The sequence below is a fragment of the Siphateles boraxobius genome, unplaced genomic scaffold (genome assembly GCF_051911475.1).
Source record: "Siphateles boraxobius isolate OS27281-9 unplaced genomic scaffold, OSU_SipBor_1 20, whole genome shotgun sequence".
Lineage (NCBI taxonomy): Eukaryota > Metazoa > Chordata > Actinopteri > Cypriniformes > Leuciscidae > Siphateles > Siphateles boraxobius.
The window spans coordinates 17,096,643-17,115,058 of NW_027508811.1; the positions used below are offsets into that span (position 1 = coordinate 17,096,643).

Consider the following 18,416-nt stretch of genomic DNA (forward strand, 5'->3'; position numbering starts at 1 on the left):
GGACTTGACGATCATACACAGTTAACTAGTCTACCTGTCTGGCCTGGTAGTGCATAAGCCAGTGCTCTAGATGTGTGGCGTAAGTCCCGGGCTGAAGGCTGCGGTTCTGAAGGGTCAATAGCTCTTTAGATGCAGAGGGACCTGCTGTTACAACCTCGTGGAAAGTGTGGTTTATTGCAGCGGGGTCCTGGTGAGCTCGCTGATGCTAACAAGACATAAAAAAACACAATTCATGTCATAATTTCTATGGTGAAAGAGAAGGGTGGAGGCAGATTCATGGTTAAGATAAATTATATGTCTAGGACGCTTCAGACAAGAACTTCTACTTCCTGCTACCTATATAAGGGCTGCCCTATTAATGCATAAAATGACTGACAGGAAGGAAATGCCTAGAAAAAGACCCTGGCTGCCACAAAGACACTCCACAAAAAAAAAAAAAAAAAAAAAAAAAAAAAGAGAGATCTGAAGAATGAGAGAAAGCTGTAGAGTACCTGATACCAAGAGTAGGCTCTGTCGGCTGGGTTGATAAGCACTGCTATGACCTTGGCTCTGGGCAGTAAGGCGGCAGCCCTCTTTGGAGCAACCTCTGTGTCAAAGTAGTTGGCACTTTTTTCAAACATGAAGTCTGTGCTGACATTCGAGGGGAAGGGAAAGAAGTCCATGTACCTGCAAAAGATTAAGACACTGATTTAATACAAATATGCTATAAGAGGCTACAATCACAATTTTTTTATTTCCAAATAAATCCAGACTGTGATAAGTCTTTCATTACAGAACACTGTAAATGATGACTCACTATTGAAAAAATTTTTTTAACAGAGGGATGGTCCTGTAAATAATGGATCTATTAGGAATTCAATATGAAACCCAGACAGTATTACTAATATAATAAAGAGGAGAGGTGATATACAACATATGACTAATGGTTTGTGTCTGCTACATTGGTTGGGAGAGAAAATGTTGTATTATGTATATTACCAGTCAATGCCATTGTGGTAATTCTGCCCGTTAAAGAACTGGATCTCCTCAAAGGTGACTGGGCTGGGGAAGTTGCTGGTGATGGCAGGGTGAAGGGTCAGAAAGGAGTACAAAGCTGTGGTACCTGTTGCCAAAAATAATCAATATCTCAGATGCAATACCTAGGTTGTATTTTGGTCCTTTTTTATTCAGTTAACCTAAGCAGGATTTTTGATTTGAGTCTGAAAACATGTTGACTTACCCGTTTTCTGTGGGCCAATAACCAGGAATTTGGGCAGCCTATCACAGGTCTTCTCTTTGGACCAGATGTCTTTATGTCTCTTGTCATGACAGGGGTTCTGAATGGATGAAAAGATGAAGAAAACATTCCGACACATTTTGATTAAAAAAAATTCCATGACTTTTCCTTCATTCAATATTGCAGTTTTAATTATTATTACTATTTTAAATAAAGAGATTTGTGGAGTGTTTTTTTTTTTTTGCATGTCAGGCACCAATCATTGTAATTAATAGATCTATGTGTCACAAACGTGATGCTCTCTTACCTGCCATAGGGGGTCCATCTCCTCTGGAAAGATCTGGAAGTATTTCTCGGCTAGTTCCATTGGAGGTAAAGTCTGTAGCCGTAAGTTGGTCCAGCACTGCACAAACTTCACAAGAGACTCAAAGGTATAGAGACCGAGCCGATCATTTCCGTAGTTAGACAGGTGAGTCATAAAGATGCTGATCTGAGGGAGGAAACAACATTATTTACATTTAAGTTAATTTGTTTCTTTTAAATGAAAGCTGTGGAAACATCTACTACAGTACTTTCATTATGCAGATCATAATCTAGTTTATGTTTCCAGCTGCTGCACTAGCAAACACTTCAGGCGATAGGGCTGAACACAAATAAAAGCACACAGTGCAAGGGCAGGACTCTGTCACCAAAAAAAAATAAGCACAAATGCAACTCACAGGGTTTAGGAGGACAGTGAGGAAGAGTTCTCCTCCACGTATGCTCTTGTCCAGCTCGTGAGAGCCTCCAGGGTACTCATTATAGAAGATAGTGTGAGTAAACAGGCCACATGTCTGCCTGGGCAACACCTGCAGACAGAAAAAGGTTAGAGACTTGAACAGACAAGCCTCAATTCTGCTTCAGCCACACTTCAAGAATGGCCAAGACAAATGCATTACAAGGAATGAAACAGCCATTTGTCATTTCATCTGATGATGGTGGGTGCAATTTGAGCTTAGGCTACAATAACTGCATTATTGTTTCTTGGATTTCAAAACACTGGGTCTAATTCATAAAACAAAAGGAGAATGAATCTCTAAATTGTTTATACAATCCTTATCGGATAAATTGTTGCACGCAATTAAATTATGTAAGATTTAAGGCCCTTTGACACCAAAATCAACACGAAAAACTAATCGTTAATGTTGAAAAGTCTGGAATCAGATTTTTTTTTCTTTTATCCCGCAAGGATGCATTAAATTGATCAAAAGTGACAGTAAAGACATTTACAATGTTACAAAATATTTCTTATTCAAATAAATGCTGTTCTTTTGAACTTTCTATTCATCAAAGAATGAAAAAAGAAGAAAAAGTTGTTTCTAAAACAATATTAAGCAGCACATCTTTTTAACATAGATAAAAATAAATATTTCTTAAGCACCAAATTAGAAAATATGCATTTGCCTAAAAGATGATTTACTTGGTTTCTCTCCTCTTTTTTTTTTATCAGATCATTGGGCCTCACAGTAAAGCAGAATCTTTTTACCTTTATGTCACGATGTATGAAGCCCCTGCGATGGCGTGCTGGCCTCAGGTGTGGATATTCTTCTGTGCTGGTCACTGTGATCCCCCACACACTGTTCCAGGCCTCGTACAGCTGGCTGTGTATGGGATACACCCCTGAATGATGAGGGGCCACAGCGTACCCCATGTCTGTGGGAATACCATGCTCCTGTAATGGCAAGAGACAAACAAACACTTGAGATGATCAATCACAAAATCCACTCACCACTTGAAATTCATTCGCAATTGCACTGCCAAGACTTATAGGGTGAATGGGAGTAGAACAGAGGAGAAAAGTCGATATGAGATGCATTAGAGACACCGTTAACAAGACGTGTCGTCAAGGCGTTTGCAAACGAGATGCTTTTGATTATGTTTCTCAGCAGAGGCAGTGTGTCAAGAGTCATAGTTTTTTCCAACACCACAGGAGGGTGGTAGACAAACACATCCCTCAGTTGAGCAGAGGGCTTTACTTCAAGTCCAAAGTGCCACCTTTAAGAGCTCCAAGTGTGTGTGTTCCTCCTCACTCGTGTGTCAGCACAAACTGTGAGATCCACAAGCCCCGGCTAAGAACGGCCCTTTGCAGGCTCATTAAACCTTGATGAAGGAGCTGTGTCTTCTCCATTGAGCAGAGAGCAGGAAAAGGCATATGTCAGTGTCTTCTATAAAGACAGGATGTGACAGAGGAATTAGAGAGAGGAGGAAAGGGCTGGTTAGTATTCACGGCGCACTCCCTCTCTCTGTCTGTCTGCCTGCGGTCCATATCCCACTCCAATGACCATCATTACACCAGAGTGTGCTCGTTTCAACAGGCCAAATTCACAATCTCCTCAGCGGATGCACACCGAGTCAAGGTCAAAGAGAATCCTACCGATCCAATGAAAAAGTGCTAATACAAATCTATAATGAAATACCAACATGAGATAAAGCAGGCGGGCAGAGAATCGATACTCGCACCTCTGCGACAGCAGCAATAATGCCTGTAAATAGTAACACAATGATGAAGGAACAAAGCGTGCTCCCCTGTCGCAACACCACATGAGGGGAAAAACTAATTTGGAAAAGATCGAAGAAACTACTTTGTCACATTTTTTCTATGTAAAAATGATTTTGCCTATCTAAGCTTAATATTTCAAGAAAACTACAACTAAGAATTCTGTAGGTCGGCTGAAGAGTGTAAACACTTAAAACATTAAAACAATGGAATACTATTAAGGATGGGATCATCTCCAAATAGAAGTGATGGAGTGTCTGGGAAAAACTATTTTCGTAACATTATTACTGAAAATCAGTTTGAAAGTGTTATTGGCATAGAAATCAATAATTCAGTTGAGATGCATATCACCAACTAACCTGTGCAAACTGCATGTTGAGTCTCATTTGTTCCGCCAACACGCTGACATTGTGGAAGAGGTGAGGCTGCATGTGACTCCACATGTGTGGAAACCACCAGAACTCATGCCGGTGCTGTAACAGCATGTCATCACCTTCATCCTCCTCCTCTGTACCTGCAAACACATATATACACACTGTTGAAGTTTAATAGTAAAGACATTTGGATCTAAAATGGCTTAAGAGATTAAAAATTAGTTTGTTTGTGCTTATTTAACAAAGATCCATTTTATTTTTTGTAGTCTGAACAGGAAAACAAGTTTAATACTTTAAGTTGTGCAAATCTGATTGAAATCACTTTTCACTCTCGGTTTGCACTAAATTTAGATTTTTCAAGGTTTCCATAAAACATATGAAGCAGGACAACTCGTTCCAACATTGATAATAATAAGAAATGCTTCTTGAGCAGCAAATCAGCATATTAGAATAATTTCTGAAGGATCACATGACACTGAAGACTGGAGTAATGATGCTGAAAATTCAGCTTTACCATCACATAACTTTATTAATAAATATATTTTAAAATATAAAAAAGCTATTTTAAAGTGTTTTTACTGTATTTCTTACCAAATAAAGGAAGCCTTGGTGAGCAAACTGAGCATAAGTGACTTCATTCTGAACAATTACAACAACAAAAAGATCTGGCCAAACTTACTTGCGGTTATTTGTCAAATTGACAAAATCTCCTGTTAATTCTCCTGAAGTGTAAACAAATGCTAAAGAGTCTTAAAAGACAACAAAAGAAGAGAAAAAATAAGTACCTGCATGGTAGAACTTTCCAGAGAAGCCAAGATTGAAGGTGAAGTTGGGAACTAGCGTCCGTAGTTTATTCTGTGTGTTGAGCAAAGCCTTGAAATTGAAGAAGAGTTATTACTTTAATAACATGATATCAAAGTCCTGCCAAAAATCTGTGGAATAAGATTAGCAATTTGCCAAGAACAACAAAAACATCATCAGATGTTATGCTGAGCTGTGCTTGAAGGCAAAAACATCAACAGTGCTGTTACACAAATCTCTCCGCTACCTTAACAAATGCATGAGCTAAAGTCCCCAACAGATGGCAGTGGGGTGCCTATTCAGTCCTAAGAAGAAAAGACTAATTTTCAGGCCGTCGGCCAGATCGACAGAATGAGTGGGATGTGAAATATACATTTGCATTCAAATCTCCTCTACCCACGGGCAGGTCAGATGTGCTGAATGAAGCTGCAGCCTTAACATCAATCTAAACTCATCCTTGAAATGAACACATTTCATAACTTAGCATCACTGCGCACATCTAGCTAATGACGACGCTGTGAGGCTTGAAATACAAAATGATCCTGCCATCAAGCCCTTCAAACTCTGAGAGTGATACGGGGGTATAAGCGAATTACAGCGCTGTTCCAGCACAAATCAGACGGCGGGGAGAGATAATGTCGCTTTCCGCACAAATCTAACACAAAGCTGAGCCGATAGTTGCAGCAGTATCACAAATCAAGATGAGCTGCTGGGGAGATTGAGAAGGCTGCTGCTTCTCAATGAAGAGATGGCATCTTACGCTGATTTAAGAGCCACCGGTGTCCCTGAGTATGTGTATCCAATATTTGTTCTGCCTTGAGTGTGTTTGCTCAGCATGTCAGCATAATCCTGCAGTTTTTATGGCAATCTGCGAGCCGTCCAAAACTGCAGGGAGGTGTCCAGGGTGGATAATCAGTAGTGTGAACCAACTTTGACAGTTTGATAAAGAGTTAGTTAAAATAAAATGATGTTACCCTTTTAAAAAAAGAAAATGTGACATTTCTTTGATGATCAATAACTTTGATCAAACTTATGACAGAGAAAGCGAAATATGGCCAGGGGTCAGAACAAAGCTTCTGTCACCACTGTGCCGTCACAATAGACTAAGCTCAGCACTGCAGAAACATTTTCATACCTGAATACTATTTTATTCCCATAGCCAATCTGATTATCTCTAACAGACTCAAGATTGTTCTTAAGACAAGATTCAGCTCCTGCAGACAGATTTACTGCATGTACAGCAAAGGGATCACATTTGGACAGTGGACAAGGATAAAATCTTCATTCCCATACAGATATTCTCTTCTGCCCATAAGGCGGACAACTATTTATATAGCGCTTTTTACAATACAGATCGTTTCAAAGCAGCTTTACAGTGATATCAGGAAAATAATGCAACAAAAGTTTGTTTTGGCTGTACAGCAGATCTAGAAGAAAATAGCGTCATAGTCCAGCTTATGTAAGTTCAGTGATGGTTCATTTTTGTTGCAAAAACGTTATTAATTCAGTTAAAACAGTGATGTCATCAATAAGTTCAGTTCTCAATGGTGTCAATGCAGGCAGAGCAATAATATTTTTGAATATTAAGTGTCCCCATCTAAGCAAGACAAAAGCCAGAGGCGACAAAGGCAACTCATTGGTGACATGAAGTCTCTAAGTACAGTTGATATGTCAAGAAGCTCAAATTTGCAACAAACTGAAAATTAAAGTATAAAAAATACGTTGCTATCATTATACAGTAATCAGGGTCTAAACTTAACCAATTAAAATTAAAACCAGAATTTGAAGTGTAAGAAAGTTATCTATTGAACTACACAATTTCTCATATCTATTTATTTGTAAACTTGAATTTTAGATTCAAATAAAAAAATTATATACATTTAACAAATATAATATTAATACATAATACTTAATTCCTTCTTATGTTTAAGTGGCACTCTATATTTCACATCACTGAACAACAATTTTTTTCTTCAGAACACCATCTGCTGATACACGGAATATGACCCACATTAAAAGAACAAAATGAAAAAGACACAATCAGTGTTTCTTTTTTATAGGTGCTGTTTCACTGCAGACGGTCACAAATATACAAGCTAAAACGCAGAAGTAATCTCTGCATATGACCAAAAATTTCTAATACAATGCACATATTGTGTAGGGGAGAGTGGGGAACAACCTAGGACTTTTTGACTTCCTCAGTTTGTGTTAACTCCCCTTTGGGGTTCAGAGAATTTATTTTTTCCCACATTAATTTCAATTAATTATGTGGTTTTGTTTCATTAATACAGTGTATACTTTTTTATTTTTACCCCCCAAAAAATGGAAGTGAAATGTGAAAACATGGAGCACAGTTAACACGACAGCTTAAAATGTTATCTGATATGTTATCCCACCTCAATAGAAGCACACAATGGTACATCGTACCTAACAATTTTTTAAAATGTAAATATATAGTAAAGAAACTATATAAAGTGAATGATTTTTACTTGATAAGAAATGTTATCTAAAATTATTAAAAAGTTATTATCATGAAAATCTGTAACTTAAAACTAACATTTTAGGACAACAATTAAAAAAATCTTAGCTTACATTTATTATTTATTTAGCTTAAATAAGGTTTTTTAATGGCATAAAGGGACAATTACAGTTGCACATCCTGGTTGCGTTAACTGACTTTTGCAACTAATTTTCATTGAATAGGCTAGGTTTCTACTTGGATGCCTGTATTAGCTTTTGCCTATGCTAACAAGTTCATAATAATTAATAAAAAAAATACGATAAAGAAGTTTATGATAAAATTGAATTTTTTTAGTTTTACATTGGTTGTACCACCTGACATGTAAAGTGTACCAACCTACCCATACTTGAAAGTAGCTAATTTGATCAGTATTTCAAAGAGATCTACAAACCTTTTCACTCTGCCACAAAGATTAATTGGGGTCTTTTGGATGATGCATTATCATACTTACTGTTATTACATTTTCACTTAATAATAAAAGACGTTGTGCTACCCTGACATATATGACTGTAAAAATTGCGGGACAAAAGTTCTCTTTTCTTTTCTCAATCTTAAATTACTATACAATTATGCCATAATATTTAATTTTTGAATTTATTAACATTAAAACAACATTTTAAATAGTTTAAATATACATTTGGGTTTTTTAAAATGCCATGAAATAATAACATTTTTGTTTTTCATTTTTATTTAACAATTGTAAAAAAAAAATCACATAAAATAATATTTATTATTTGAATATATTGAAAATGTATTCAAACTAATTAGTGTTATAGAATAAAATGATTTATGTCATGAATTTTTCTAATTCTTTTAAAAGGAAATGCACAAAAATATATACACCATGTCATTGACCCATATATACTATAAACGCATACCAACAACCTAGGAAATATATTAAAATATCATCGCTTTGTTAAAATAAGTAAAGCAAAACAGATTTTCATGATCATTAAAAATTACATTTGGAACAACAATGCCAATCAGAACAAAGCTAATTATGTTCTTTGCACAGGAAGAAGAGCAGTGAACTGTGTGCATGTATGTGCATAATGTGTGCAATTTGTAGGGAGTAGGTGGAAATAAGCTGAAAAAGCATATGGAGTAAGAATAGATGCGATTAGTCTACCATTAGACACAGTTTGTTTGAGTTTTCTATGCAGCACCACTGGCTAAGGTGATTACAGCCCACTTGTTCAGCTTGAGGCCAGGTGACATGGCATACATCACCATACAAAGCTGGCAAAACAACAAAAACGTAAACACAGCTCTGTGGGTGGATAATCTGTCTGTTACACACATATTCCTGAAAATCATTTATGCTATCTGTGGAAAATAGAAGAACATGGATGAACTAAAAACCAAGTCCTTGGTCCAAGGTATTGTCCCCAGTAACCATTATGATTAAGAATGACTTTAAGAGAAAAACATTTGGAAATGAGATGCTACAATGCTACACATTCTTTCACCAGTAAATAATAAATAGCAGTGGTTGTATAACAGGCTAAATACAAGTTAAGCTCCATCAACAGCATCTGTGGCATGCTGTCAATTACCACAGAAAGTAATTGACTCATCCCACAGTTTGCAAAAACAAAACATGTTGACAAAAATGCACTTACAATTGAAGTATATGGGGCAAACACAGCAATTGCTCAATAGAATTTTACTGTTAGAGAACAGATGCTATTGTTAGAGATTACCTTGCATGCGGTTTTCATACTGAGGTACAGGATGGATAAACTTTTAGACACATATACACGCAAATTAAATTGAGGGCATGCATCACAATATTAGTTTATGTGCAAAAAAAAAAAAGAGAAAAGGCCATGAACCACCAAAAGGGTGAGATATTATTTGGTTAGACTTAAAGATGCCTTTCCTGAGGAAGAGCTTAAAGAGTCAAAGTTTTACTAAGGTAGGTTTTAATATAGAGCGTATGCATTGCAACCAGACTGAGTGGCAAAAAAGCTGCTGTGTGACTGGATATAATAGGGGAAACTGCAAAAACATGAGTAAAACAAACGATTATCAGTTTAAACTAAAGGTTTGGCTCGATATAGTGTTTCTTACAACTTACCAAAGATCCAGTGATCCATAGATATTGACATGCAGCCAGAAATACTGTTTCCTGACATTTAGGCTATGTGCCTGATTTTGACGGCGGGGAAATACATAAAGCAAATTTGCCTGTGAACACTTTATATAAATACAATATATAGCTAGGTCTAAATCTGGGTGCTTACTTATATCGTTGTTATACATCATCATATCGTCCAGCCCTAAAACTTGTAGTTTTTGTCAGTGTTTATTTAAAAACATCCAATATGCAGAATATACAATGGTAAATATTACAGATGCACCGATTGATAGGCTGGTGATTGGAATCGGCCGATTTTCACGTGATCGGCCATGACCGGCGAACGGCTGGTCATTCTGATATATTCCGAATTTTTTGCCGGTCAAATGCACTAGGTCACCGCATGATTAACATCGCGCAACATCAGCATCACACACGTGCACACGGAACACACATGTAGGAAACCTCGTGAATTTCGGCCGTTTCACATTAAGAGCAGGAGGAGCGCGTGAGCAGCACTGAAGCGGGGTTTCGGCGCAGAGTCTATTATTGCTCAATTACAGTGAAAGCACTTTTTGTTGGGACAAAATAAATATGATTTCACCCAAAAAGTGCCCAGAATTTGCATGTCTGGTGGGTTTTAACAAAAACTGGACTAGGCTATGAAAAGAAATTATTTTTATTATTTCCCAATCGTTTCCCTGCACTTGCTCCACTTACCCGGGCTTAGCGCTTGTTTAGCCTGGCTGGACATGTGGCAGACGAGAGAAGAACTGTTTGCGAAATAAAACTTGCCATTGATGTACAAGTGATTGCAATAAGCCTATGTGTGTGTGTGTGAGTGTGTGTGTGTGGAGAAATATCTTTATACTGCAAGGCTATATATGTAAATATATATATATATATTTTTTGCTATTTATTTATTTTATTGCCATTACCTGTTTTCATACAGAAGTTTAGTTTTTTCTAAATAAGTAAATATATCACATTTTTGTACAGTTGAATATAGGAATTGAAAATGGTTCTTCCATACCATAACACTGCACTTACATGTGTGCATTTCCCACACCGGGAGTAATAATTCATATAGTTCAATTTTATTTAATTTGTTCAAAAAAATTTATTATAAAACCATCAACCGTTAACCATCATCAGCTGATCTCATTTTACTTTAGCTTTCTTTGCTGCTCCAAATGTGTTTAACAAACACACTGTCACAGCAGCCAAAAAAGGCAATAGATATAATAAGAGTTAAGAGCCCAAATAATGGAAACATTGATCACTGTTATGGTGACTTCAAATGAAACAAATAGAGTTAAACCCCTGTTAATTTTCAATAAAATGTTTGTAGACGTCTGACAGAAATAAAGTCAGTCTGGTTAGTAATAAGTATTTGATAAAAATAAGCTTGCCTCACTCGTTTATATTCTTTTGCATCTATTTGATACAAATGAGTTAGGCTAACTGATTTACATTCTGTTGAATGGATGTACTCAGTTTGAGTTGGGGCTACATATATTTATTGGATGGAAATCCTGCCCACAACTTAATTGAGTTCATCCAATGAATAATTTTTTGGAGTTGAGCTATTAATACATTTTTAGTTAAACCAATTAAATATATGTACACACATATAATCTTAAATAGATATATTTAAATAAAGCAAATTAGATTTAAATGTGTCACCTCTAAGAAGGGCTTGAATCATTTTTTTTGAAATGTTCTATCAAAGAAAAGATAGAAAATAAGTATTTGTGTTTGCTGTAAAGTGGTTAGAAAAAAATGAAATCGGAATCGGCTAAAATCGGTATCCGCAGGCCAAACTCGAAATTGGAAATCGGAATCGGCCTAGAAAATTGTAATCGGTGCATCTCTAGTAAATATTTAATTGATAAGTTGTCAATACAATATATAACAATACAATATATAGGGTATGATTTTACTACTAAATTCAGCATATTGAGACAAAATGATCACTGCAAATCCACCTTTTGCTGCCTCAAGTCCAGTTGTTTCTATGAATTGCAGCGATCCATTTGCTTCTCTGCTCTGTAGCTTTCGGCAGTCTGTAAAAATATACCTCAGACTTCTTGTCAAATCTAGTTGTTCAGTCAATGGCAAAGCTCTTTCCCGTTTTAGATGCGTTTTGTGTGTTTTTCACAGCATTTATGCTGAAAACAAATGCTGCCGCTCAGTCTTTGTGCCACTCAGTGGGCGTAACCGCAGTCACTCCGGCCGATGGTGACGTCACACACATACCATCTATTTGCAAGATATGAACATTATTCCCGACCCTTGTTATATAATGTGACAGACTTAGCAGAAACTTAAAGGAATAGTTCACCTAAACATTTAATTTCTGTTATCATTACAGTCATTCCAAATCCTTGTAAATTTGGAGCTTGACAGGAACAGGTGCTTTTACGTTCATTATATGGAACAAAGTGGTCATATTATTGTTTACAATGAAAGTAAGTCATGCAGGTTTGGAATGACATGAGGTAGAGTAAGTAATGACAGAAATAAAGATAGAATTATTGTGTTCGTGCATAAGCTATTCCTCAAACAGAAAAATAAATATTTTATATCAACGCTGATAAAAATATACTTTTGATTATTATGCTGACGTCACATATCCATCCGCCATTTTAGCACATCAAATTTAAAATTGTCAAACACCAATCATCAATGTACTTTTCTCCACATCCCTCGCATATGAAACTAAATGGTGCTAACTTTGTCAAATATAATTGAGGGTGAGCTAATTAACTGCCTGACTGACTCAGATGTTTCTGCTAAAAAAACATCTTTATGTTGTCAATGCAAATGGGACATTAATTGACATATTATTTCTTATTAGAGCTGTTAATTTACTTTGACTATCTTTATGAGGATGACCTCCAGGTGGTGTCTCTCTGCAAGTGTAAACTACACATTTATGGCTCAAGAGGGTGTACAGACCACAGTCAGCAGTGTGGTTCGCATATTGTGGAAGGCTGAAAGCTTCTACACAACCTGATGATGAGAACTGGGAGGGATTCATAAGTATGTGTAATCAGCCCCTTTGGCAAAGCCGCTAATAAATAGTAGGTTAATAGGCACATTGTCCAAACAGAGCAATTATCCCTTGCTCTAACAAGCACATTATTTTGAATACTAGCTGTTAGCCTCTCCATGACACTACAGTGCTCAAAGCATCATCTGCATAGTATGTACCATGTAATCTGTTACAGATACATTGCCAATACATTGTTACCCACTTCGAGAACATACGATTTGCTCGTTAAGTCAACAGCTGAGTGAGTTTGAGAGAACAATGTGAATGCTCACAGTTAAACAACATTGAGCAGCCTAGGAACTTTTAAAGAGATAGTTCACCCAAAAATTTAAATTCAGTCATCACTTAATTCACCCTCATGTCATTTAAAAAAAAAAAAGAAAGTCACAAAGTTTTAAAATGTCATTGCAATAAGTAAGTGACAGAATTTTTTGGGTAAATTATCCCTTTAACAAAGAAGAGACACGTACCTTCACATCTGTCACCTTCATCCGAGTCCCCTCCTTTCCCACAAATATATCATCCACGTCAACTAGCAGATGCCTCTCCAAGGACAGGCAGAGTCTTTTTCCTGTCAGATAGGCTATGGCATCCACAAAAATCAACTTATGCAGCCAAAACGACAGATTGTTGCCAAAAAGCACTCTCTGAATGCCATCGTGAAGGCCAAGGTCCTGAACTACAGTAGCATGAAGGGCTCGGTGGGGCCCCAGGTGGGCCAGTGCTTCTGAGGACTTTGTGACGGCCAGAAGCACAGGCTCGTAGGTGCTGTGGTTAGACTGAAAGACCGTCCAGTCATCACCAGGGAGTGGGCCCTGCTCCACCTCATTGGGTTTAGTGATGTACAGTAATGGGGCAGCTGGGTTGATGTGGTAGTCCCGAAGGCCCAGGTTAGAGTGCAGGAAAAGCGGGAAGCCCTTCAGCTGGGCACTGAGCAAGGAGTTCTCATTGGCTTTGAAGAACCCAATGATGCCCACGCCAAATTCTGCGCAATATTTATCCAGCAGGTCACGATTCCAAGCATCTAAGTTGACATACTTGAGAATGTTCTCATAAATGACCAGGGCGTAGCGACCAACATCGCGATCCATCAATGTAGGCATGTCGCCTTTGCTGGGTGCGATCTCAGTGTGGTAACGGAAGCGGCTGGACTCAAGGATAGCTACAATCTCTTGTCCGAGTTGAGAATAAATGCTCTCCACAAAGACAAGCACCACAGGCTCCGTTCGAGAGTTATCCACCACTTTAACCGTCCTCTGCCGGCCTGTGAAAGTTGGCAGGAAAAGAGGAGTCCGTTGCCCTCCTGCTGCAGCCGGGACAACTCCACCACAGTCACTGAAGGGCAAAGGGGGCGCCTCTTTAATTTTAGGGCTGTTGCTGACATAGTAGGCCAGGAAAGCCATGGAAAGCAAGCAGAAGACGATGAGCGCCAGGATGAGGCGGTGGAGCTCGAGTTGCCTGACGCCCCGCACTAACTTCCACAGCCCCATGGCCCCAATGCAAAAGCGGGGCCGGGGAAGAAAGGGGGGCAGAGGGGAGGCTGATAGGATGATCGTTGCAATGTTCGCAGCAAGAGGAGGACAACAGAGAGGAAAAGAGAAGGAAAAAGCAAAAAGGTTGAGCAGCAGACACCGGCACAAGCTTTGGGTCAAGAGTAGCCATTTATGCTAGGTCACCATGGCCCCCATAGTCCATGACGTGTGTCTCCGCTTTGATTGTTGCCTCTAGCCCCAGTCCTTCAATGAGGTCAACCAGCACTTTCACCCCCACCACGCGTTCCCTGAGTGCACTCAACTCTCGGCTGGCGTCTTGGAATAACAGGATTGGGTTTCTTGATCTCTCTCGACACTCCACTACCACTCGACAAAGGATCAGTTGTTTTACCGCTGACTTCTTTTGCGTTGCTGTGCACCAAACTTTCAAATAAGCATGTGCTTCTCGGTGTAGAGGGTTCTTTTGGATATTTTGGAGAGCTTCGAGGCCGGTGCTCCACTTGCCCCGTTGGCCTCAGCAGCGAGTACTCAGAGGGTGTTCACCACTAGGGCAGGATGGTGAGCATGGCCCCCAGTAGAGGCCCAGCATCCTCAGTACATTCATCATTGAGTCAGAACCTGAAACACAGAGAGAAGAGATTCAATCAGTTCAAACATCATCAAACAACTTTAAAGAGTGCATGAAACGGGGGAAGCAAGCAGATCTTAAGTCTAGTGAATGACCAAATGCTGCATCACTCTTTATACTTCCAAGTGGCCATTGATTTTACTATTAGTGTGACTGTTGATGTGGATCACTACATTACCATGGAGTCTTCTTTTTTTCTCATGACTCCTAAAATAGACCTGGAGCTCTTGTCCTCCAGTAAGATGGCATTACAGGTGGGATAGAGGGATCACTGACCTTATGGATATAATTGACCTTATGGTCACTGTTCAAAGGTGAACCTTAACCAGTACACTAATTAGAGCATGGGAAGGCAGATGATGGGTAATAGTAAAAACTGTGATTGGAATGCACTGTTTGTAAACTTGAGAATATCTTAAATATTCTCCAAATTCTCGAGAGAACAAGTCAACAGTTAGATTGAGTTTCAAGGTGCTTGAGACGGAAATCATCAGATTCCAGGCACATTTTCTCGTTCCTCTCCCCACCAAGAGAGGCTTTGTCAGCTTACAGCCAGCTATCAGTCTCTGACATGATCAATGCTAGCCATGCTGTAACTATAAATCAGGGCTGGCACTTAAAGGATCGTTTTTCCCACAGACGGACAAGCATGGCCTGTCCTTTGGTCAAAGGCACCTTGTCTAGGACAGATGATAAGCTGAGAGAGAGAAATAAAGGAAACGAGAAACATAGCATAAGGAATGATAAGACACTAGAAAAGAGAAACTTTACTTTTACCCTCAAAGCTAATATTTAATTCAGAGAATCGTAATTTGGTAATTCACCTGTCCGAGAGATGGCAAAGAATAATTACATAGAAAAAAAGAAAATGGCAGCAAAGTGCTTAGCTGTATTAAATTGATCAAACTCAGAATGAACTCTACAGAAGAACACATCCTGATACGGAAACCTAGGTTATTATTAGCTGGGAGCACTCTAACCTCACAGACCAGTTCTACATTAGTTCAAAACATACTCCCAAGCAAATACAAATGCACACAAACAGCAGGTTTCCATCACAACACATTGCAATTCATGAGATCATAAAGATACACTCAGATCAGAGTATCTAATTCAACATTATATTATCTGTACGGTAAAGCAACAGGGCGAGAGAGGGGGAACGGCAGCCCTGAATCATTGAGTAGAATATTTTCACATGGCATGTGCAGCTAAAGCCAGGATGAGAGTACTACTGAGCATTTCTCATCTCAGGAGAATAGCTTTCACTTTGAGTCAGAGAATGCAATCATGAGCTATTCAGAGCTGAACTCGACCAGGAAATGATCAGGATGGCCATGCATATCTTGTGTTTATTACACTACTCTCCTCAGAAAACAAACATGCTTACAGAGTAATGGTGCACATGAGCACAGGAGGAAATAAGATGGGGGGAGTGTGACTAAGGGAGGAAATAAGATGCAAAGGAAGAGAAAACAAGAACAAGAAGGAATAAAAGATGGTCAAGAAAATAAATAAGGAAAAAGCAAGCGAGGCAGCAGAAAATCACTGCTAACTAATAAGGCTCCACTGATGTACTCAAAGTTTTTGCTGTTTAATATTTTTGTGGAAACGTGATCATTTTTTTCCAGGATTATTTAAAGAATGAAAAGTTCAAAAGAACAGTATTTATTGAAATACGAATCTTTTGTTACATCATAAATGTAATGAATCTTTGCTCAATTTTTTTCTTCTTTTTAAAGAGAGATTTTTTTTAATGGTAGAGTATCACGGTTTCCACAAAAATGTTAAAGCGCAAAAACGAGTTTCAACATTGATAAAAAAATGTTTCTTGAGCACCAAATTAGCATATCGGAATGATTTCTGAAGGATCACATAACACTAAAGACTTGAGTAATGGCTGCTGAAAATTCAGCTTTCCCATCAAAGGAATAAATTATATTTTAAAATATATTAAAATAGAAAACTGATTTTTAATAATATTTCACAATACAAAATTGTTACTCCATTTGAGATCAAATGCAGCCTTGACAAGCATAAAATAGTTATTTCAAAAGCACAAAAACATTTAATTATTCCAAACTACCTGTCAAAAGTATTCAATTTCTTTAATAATTAAAAATGTGTGTGTGTATGTATATGTGTGTGTGTGTGTATGTATATATATATATATATATAGGTCCTTCTCAAAAAATTAGCATATTGTGATAAAGTTCATTATTTTCCATAATGTAATGATAAAAATTAAACTTTCATATATTTTATATTCATTGCACACCAACTGAAATATTTCAGGTCTTTTATTGTTTTAATACGGATGATTTTGGCATACAGCTCATGAAAACCAAAAATTCCTATCTCAAAAAATTAGCATATTTCATCCGACCAATAAAAAGTGTTTTTAATACAAAAAAAGTCAACCTTCAAATAATTATGTTCAGTTATGCACTCAATACTTGGTCGGGAATCCTTTTGCAGAAATGACTGCTTTAATGCGGCGTGGCATGGATGCAATCAGCCTATGGCACTGCTGAGGTGTTATGGAGGCCCAGGATGCTTCGATAGCGGCCTTAAGCTCATCCAGAGTGTTGGGTCTTGCGTCTCTCAACTTTCTCTTCACAATATCCCACAGATTCTCTATGGGGTTCAGTTCAGGAGAGTTGGCAGGCCAATTGAGCACATGGTCAGTAAACCATTTACCAGTGGTTTTGGCACTGTGAGCAGGTGCCAGGTCGTGCTGAAAAATGAAATCTTCATCTCCATAACGCTTTTCAGCAGATGGAAGCATGAAGTGTTCCAAAATCTCCTGATAGCTAGCTGCATTGACCCTGCCCTTGATAAAACACAGTGCACTAACACCAGCAGCTGACATGGCACCCCAGACCATCACTGACTGTGGGTACTTGACACTGGACTTCAGGCATTTCCTTCTCCCCAGTCTACCTCCAGACTCTGGCACCTTGATTTCCGAATGACATGCAAAATTTGCTTTCATCCGAAAAAAGTACTTTGGACCACCGAGCAACAGTCCAGTGCTGCTTCTCTTTAGCCCAGGTCAGGCGCTTCTTCCGCTGTTTCTGGTTCAAAAGTGGCTTGACCTGGGGAATGCGGCACCTGTAGCCCATTTTCTGCACACGCCTGTGCACGGTGGCTCTGGATGTTTCTACTCCAGACTCAGTCCACTGCTTCCGCAGGTCCCCCAAGGTCTGGAATCGGCCCTTCTCCACAATCTTCCTCAGGGTCCGGTCACCTCTTCTCGTTGTGCAGCGTTTTTTGACACATTTTTTCCTTCCCACAGACTTCCCACTGAGGTGCCTTGATACAGCACTCTGGGAACAGCCTATTTGTTCAGAAATTTCTTTCTGTGTCTTACCCTCTTGCTTGAGGGTGTCAATGATGGCCTTATGGACAGCAGTCAGGTCGGCAGTCTTACCCATGATTGCGGTTTTGAGTAATGAAACAGGCTGGGAGTTTTTAAAAGCCTCAGGAATCTTTTGCAGGTGTTTAGAGTTAATTAGTTGATTCAGATGATTAGGTTAATAGCTCGTTTAGAGACCTTTTTCATGATATGCTAATTTTTTGAGATAGGAATTTTGGGTTTTCATGAGCTGTATGCCAAAATCATCAGTATTAAAACAATAAAAGACCTGAAATATTTCAGTTGGTGTGCAATGAATATAAAATATATGAAAGTTTAATTTTTATCATT

General features: G+C 38.4%; 1 protein-coding gene across 7 annotated transcripts in view; it reads right to left on the bottom strand.

Moving 5' to 3' along the window:
- The window catches only part of ndst2a (N-deacetylase/N-sulfotransferase (heparan glucosaminyl) 2a), a 166,377-nt gene that overhangs the window by 2,801 nt on the left and 145,160 nt on the right, over nt 1-18,416 (bottom strand). For all 7 annotated transcript variants that reach the window (XM_077237212.1, XM_077237215.1, XM_077237214.1 and 4 more), the window contains 10 exons: nt 13,057-14,697; nt 4,912-4,999; nt 4,112-4,266; nt 2,742-2,927; nt 1,936-2,064; nt 1,524-1,706; nt 1,220-1,316; nt 979-1,102; nt 492-666; nt 35-205 (listed from right to left, as the gene is read on the bottom strand). In XM_077237212.1, coding sequence (XP_077093327.1) covers nt 35-205; nt 492-666; nt 979-1,102; nt 1,220-1,316; nt 1,524-1,706; nt 1,936-2,064; nt 2,742-2,927; nt 4,112-4,266; nt 4,912-4,999; nt 13,057-14,076 — 2,328 coding nt within the window. In that variant the 5' untranslated portion in view covers nt 14,077-14,697. The remainder of the gene's footprint in view (nt 1-34; nt 206-491; nt 667-978; nt 1,103-1,219; nt 1,317-1,523; nt 1,707-1,935; nt 2,065-2,741; nt 2,928-4,111; nt 4,267-4,911; nt 5,000-13,056; nt 14,698-18,416) is intronic.